This window comes from Phocoena phocoena, chromosome 18, assembly GCF_963924675.1.
Source record: "Phocoena phocoena chromosome 18, mPhoPho1.1, whole genome shotgun sequence".
In the NCBI taxonomy this organism is placed as follows: domain Eukaryota; kingdom Metazoa; phylum Chordata; class Mammalia; order Artiodactyla; family Phocoenidae; genus Phocoena; species Phocoena phocoena.
In genome coordinates, this window is record NC_089236.1 from 3,043,217 (window position 1) to 3,049,216 (window position 6,000).

The window sequence follows — 6,000 nt, forward strand, 5'->3', positions numbered from 1 at the left end:
TGGCCTTAGTTCAGCGCTCATCACCGCTGGACTAGACTATCGAGGGGCTCCGTCTGTCCCCAGGGTCGTCCCATCCCCAGCCTCTCTGTGTAGCCGGCCGCACTCTGTGGTCCCTGCCTCACACTCCCCTGGTTTTCCACAGCCTGCAAGGTCAAGTCCACACCCTGCGGGGCCCAGCGAGGGCCTTCCTAACCGTGCTGACGGGCCTCTCCAATCTCACCGCTCCCGCTCACCCAGCCACCCCGTCCAGCAATGAGCACAGCAGACTCACCTCCTGTGGACACGCTACAGCAAAGCTGGGAGCTAAGGACTCCATGTGCATCACCCTCTTAACCTTCCCGAAGACCCTGGGCAGCCTCTCGGCAGCCGGCAGCCACTCTTGCCAGTTTACAGCGGAGGAAAGGAAGCTCAGGTCGCTCCCCTGGCTGAGTCCTGCCCCGTGTCCCACACCTGCCCCCTCCCCACGCTTCCACCTGGACTGGAAGGCCCTGCCGCTCTCCCTCCATTGCCACCTGGTGCATCCCCATCCTGATCTCCTTCAAAACCCCACTCCGGTGTTTCCCCCTATATCGTGCCCTCTTCACCCGGAGCTAAGAATCCTGTCTGTGTTGCTCCAAGGCGCCTAGTACATTCCTCCTGACACGTTAGTTATCGCAATTACCCTTATATATCCCAATCTACCACTTGGACTTCGAGCCCATGAGAATAAGAGCCATTTGCTTTTTTTTTTTTTTTTTTTGTGGTACGCGGGCCTCTCACTGTTGTGGCCCCTCCCGTTGCGGAGCACAGGTTCCGGACGCGCAGGTTCAGCGGCCATGGCTCACGGGCCCAGCCGCTCCGCGGCATGTGGGATCCTCCCGGACCGGGGCACGGACCCGCGTCCCCTGCATCGGCAGGCGGACTCTCAACCACTGCGCCGCCAGGGAAGCCCCCATTTGCTTTTTAACTCTTTCTTTTCCGTGTCTGGCACACCCAGGCAGGTAATAAATGAATGACAAGGTACGCTCTGTTTATTATGTGTTGTTTCACTCACTCTGTCCTTCCTCACATACTGGATTCCCTCCCCCATGTTTCAGAGCCTTGTTACCTCCAAGATCTCTGTGGCAATAAGTTCCTGACAGTTTTCCCTCCGGTCACCTTGCTAGTTTTCTTCTTTACTGATGGTGAATTAACTTCCCCAACACACAGTTTTGAGCCTGGCCCTTCTCTATTCAGAAACATCCTTGATTCCTCAATGCTTGTCAAGTAACGTACAGACTATCTGGAATCCAAGAGTCCATGATCTGAACCTAACAATTTCATCTTAACTGGGATGGTTCCACAACACCAGACCGTTACATCCTGTTCTCTCAAATCACATAAAATCGCTGTACATCTGACCACTGAAATGCCCCACCTTCCTCTCCATAACTACCTGCAGAAATCTCACCTTCTTCAAGTCAGATGTGATCACCCCTATTAAGCTTTCCTTGATTTGATACGGGGGTAAGAACCACAACTCCTGTGAAATCCCGCAGCATTATGGATTTACCTCTTTTGAGGAATTTAATCCATTCTTCATATTCTACTATGACTTAGATACATCTTGGGTAATCAATAATCTTCCTCGACATCACCCACTATTCCTTAGAGCTACACCTGAGTGTCTTACATCTGGGAGGTACTCCACAATTTGATGAGACGTGTTACTGAATAAACATATAAATCTCACAGTCCTCCAGAAGCCTGCAACATGGTGAGTGTTAACAACCAGTTTTGGAAAAAACTGACCTTAACTGGCCACCGTCTGAAGAAGTCAGGTCAATCGAGGATGGAAAGATCATCAAATGGATAGTGACCAGCAGACAACGTCCGCCCGTGTGGACCGTCAGCCACAGTTTCCTTGGTTCTTACAAACCTCCAAGGCACAGAAAGCTCTCGCACATTCCACCTCTGAGAAGTTCAAGGGCTTTTGCCTAACGTTTGGCATCTTTTGGAAGGCAGAGCTGGGACCCCAACCAAACTAGAAACATTTACCCAAAGAAGACTTAAGCTCCCTGTAAAGGAGTTACAATGGATTCTCATCGCTTAAAAGAGCTTCATCTATGGTACATGTCAGCACCACCAGGAACTAGGGCCTGTGTCTGTACCTTTACAGGGCAACAGGTATAAATGCTCAGCTGCATTTCACAACCAAGTAACAATTTCAGTCTCGTTCCCCAGATCATCGTTGTTACAACAAAGGTTACCACTAGGTGGCAGGAGTACAACGCCAAGGAGGCTATTTTTGGCCATTCTTGTTAAACTGTGCAGTGTTTCAAAGATTTTGTCCCTTGCAGAGTAGTATGTTACAAATAAATGATTCTAAATTTAAAAAGTATTCTCCCTTATTGAAAATTTCATGATTCATATGCATCTTAAATAACATCATAATATACACAGGTTTCAACTTTTTAAAATTCAACCATAACCACAGCTCAAAATAGCTTTAAACATATATAGGTGGAACCACACCCTCAATAAATTGAAAAATAACAGTGTACATTAAAATATAGTAAAGACTGTTATTTAGTTTTATGGGAGGCTATGTAAGACTGATAAATACTGCTTCTAACCCATGAAGGTTGGAACTGTTGCATTTCACAAGGTGCTTTTTGTTTTGTTTTGTTTGCACTTTGTTTCTAAATGTCAAAATAAAAGAGGACGTTTCAGATTATATTTTGCAAGTACTTCTCTGCAAGTAACACTATTACCAATATATACAATGCAAACTGGGCAAAATCATCACTATATTTTCTCTTTCTGACATTTACTCTAAAAGCACAAGAGGAAGCTTGTTGTGCTACGTGAGAATTTTGCGGAAATGAATGCAACCTAAAAATGTAATGAATATCTTCAAGAAAATCCGCAGAATTATCAACATGCATGCACTCTTAATAACTTGTGTCCTTCTGCTTTCTCTCTTTGGTGATCCCTTGTGGGTAGAAACTAAATGATATAAACTAAGAACAGCAAATATGCATATAAAAGTATATAATGGTCAAAAGTTACCCTGGGAAGTAACTAAGTTAGAAACTTAACTCTTGAATATGTTTAGTTAATACGTGCTCAGGAATAAAATATTTTAATGATTTTTTTTGTACTGATTTTGTTAAGCAGAAAATAAAATCTCCACCTTTAGCATAAAGAACCCTCTAGAACTAGGCAAATCCCTCTTTTGAAGGAGGAGGGGGGTGTCCTGAACCATCAGTATGGCAGGACGGGGTGCTTGGTGTAAGGAATTACACTTCATCTCATCATCCAGGGAGAGGTGAAGCGCAGACCGGCTCAGGCCTTGATCGGTAACACAAACCAGAGCAGAGTCGGGAGTCCTTCTCACGGCTGACACCTAGTCCCGTGTCCTTACCACTGTTCCATGGACTTCTTTGGAAATATGCAAATGAGCAAGTGTTCATCAACATACAAGACCTCTGGAAGACAGACTGGCCGCCCCAGGTCTCCATGCAAACCCAGATCCAGAAAAGGTGAGGCAGCCTCCCTTCTCTGGCTACCCAGGGACCCATGAGGCAGATTGAGATCTCCTCTAAGTGATGTGTGGTAGGCTCTACCTTCTAAGACTCCCTGTAAAGCAAAGGTTAAAATCAGTCCAGAGGCTGCCTTGGCTTCCAGGTCTGCTGTATCATTCCTCATCTGCAGGCAGCAAGGCAAAACTGAGGTCCTATCCGGGGGTCGGGGGGAAAGAACCGTTGCAAGCACCAACTTATACCTGGGATATAGTCTAGGAACTTACGGAGAGAACAATTTGCAATACGGACACATGCACGCATCTGCCTCCTCGGCTCTCAGCTCCGTAAGGGAACATTACCGAATGCATTCGTAAAGTGAAAATTACACAGTAAGGTTGCCCGGATTCTTGACAGGATATGAAAAGACCATTGCTCTCGGAGCCTTGACAGTTATTAGTGAACTCAATTCATGAGACGCTTATGTTCTACTCAAAAATAAGTACATGCTACTTTAGATAAACAGGCTATTTTTAAATTAAAGTATGTAGTTACCAGTAAAAAATAACTAAGTACAATAACCATCATAAAAATTCCTTTGAACCATCAACACTCAGGCGTTGACAGCTATCAAACTGCACGTTTCTAATTCAACTCCCGGGAAATAAAGCAGTGGCGGGTCACCAAGGATGTCCCGCTCGGCCCTTACCTCGTCCGTCTTTTCTTCTGGAGAGTTCGTCCCCCCGAGGCTCTGCTGCGGGTGGCTGCCGGCGCCGGTGTTCTCACTGCCCAGGTCACAGGCGGTTTGCACCGCATCCTGGAAGGACCCGGGGCCTTGCTCCCTCTGGACGGGCCCCTCTGCCCTTTCCTCGCTGTCCACTGAACTCAGGGACAGCGCGCTGACGCTGTTGGGACACTTGGCAGGTGCTGCGTCGGGGCTCCGAGGGCTGGGGGGCTTGGGCGTGGTGGGCCTCGGAGGGCCGAGAGGAGGCTCGGGCTCCACGGGAGACCGGTCGCCAGGGCCCGGTTCCTTGGAGCCTCTGTCCGACACCTCCCGGGCCGGGGGCCTGGAGGAAGAGCCGGGGGCGCGAGGAACGGCACCTCCGGCAGCCGCGTCACTGGCCGAGCCCCCAGCACCCGCCAGCCCGGGGTCCTGGGGCTCGTCGCCCCTTCGCCCGCGCTCGGGGCCGGCGACCGCGCGGCGGGAGTAGTCGTCGTGCAGCCGGCTGTGCGGCCGCGGCCCGGGCGGGGCGCCCCCGGGGTCCCCCGGCCGGCCGGCCGCGCCGTCACCCACGAGCCGCAGCACCCGGGCCAGGTCCGGGGCCCGCAGCGGGCTCCTGCAGCGCCTGGGCCTCGCGGGGGCCCCGCCGGAGCTGTCGGAGTCCGCGGACGAGCCGCTCAGCGTCCTCCGCGGGGCCCCGCTCTCGGGCGCGCGCCGCAGCTCGGCCAGGTGCGAGGCCGACTTCCTCCGGAAAGAGCTCTTCTTGAGGAAGGTCAGGCTGTCCGTACTCTTGCTCCGCCTGCAGACGCCGTTCCTCTCGGGCTCCCGCGCCGGGGCCTCGCGTGCCGCGGGCTCCGGGGCGGGCGGCTCCGGGTCCAGGAGGCGAATGCGCCCCAGGCCGTAGGCGCGGCGGATGCTGCGGGACCGGAGAGCGCCGCGTGCGAAGCCGTCGTCGGGGTCCTCGGGGTCCGAGCCGTCGGACGCGAAGCCCGGCCCCGGGGGGCACCTGCCCGCGGGGCCTCCGGCCGCCGCGCCGTTGGGGACCGCCTTGCCCAGGTCGCGTTCCTCGGCCCCCTCTTTGGCGGCGTCCCATCCCTCCCGATTCTGAATTCCCTGGAGGACCGAGGTCTTCAGTTTTTTGAAAGACCCCATTTTCCGGAAGGAGGCCAGGGCGTTCCACGTGGAGGAGCTGCCCACGAGGCCGGCGGGCCGGGGCCGCTCGGGGTCGGCGCGCGTCCTGTTCGCGCCGGCGGAGAAGAAGCGCAGGAGGCGGGCCGGGCTGAGCCGCGCCTCCCGGCGACACGCCGGGTAGGTCACCATGCCGGGGTCTTTGGGATCAGAGATGGGACCGGGGACCGCAGCTCCGCGCCCGTGGCCGTTCTGGGCCGTGGTCATGGTCTGGGGGCCGGGAGCCCGCGGGCACGGGGCAGCGCGGTTCAGACCCACGCGCGCCTCCGTGTCCCCCGGCTCCTCGCGCACGCCTTCCTCCCAGAGGCCGCCGGCCTGGCCTTCCCGCCTGCCGTGCACATCGGGCTCCGCGGTCGTGGTCACCGCCTGCAGCGGAAAACAAAGCAGGGAGTTAGCCGTCTGCCCCCAGAAGAGCCTCCCTCTATCAACGGGGGCTCATCTATTTTGTTTAATAATTGCTAACAGAAAACCAGACCTGCCCCCTGACAGGGCCGATCACATAAAACCTATTTTAAATTAAGTTAAAATGTTCATTTTTTCTCCTAATTCACTTCGCATTAAATGAGAGGGAAGAATGCAAATTATGCATTCATTAAAAAAAGATAATTA

At 53.3% G+C, this 6,000-nt stretch overlaps 1 protein-coding gene across 1 annotated transcript in view; it reads right to left on the reverse strand.

The window, feature by feature from the left end:
• SPATA13 (spermatogenesis associated 13) overlaps nucleotides 1-5,493 on the reverse strand; it is a 71,563-nt gene extending 66,070 nt beyond the window's left edge. The window contains exon 1 of the mRNA XM_065896322.1: nucleotides 4,192-5,493. Coding sequence (XP_065752394.1) covers nucleotides 4,192-5,355 — 1,164 coding nt within the window. The 5' untranslated portion in view covers nucleotides 5,356-5,493. The remainder of the gene's footprint in view (nucleotides 1-4,191) is intronic.
• Nucleotides 5,494-6,000: the final 507 nt, after the last annotated feature.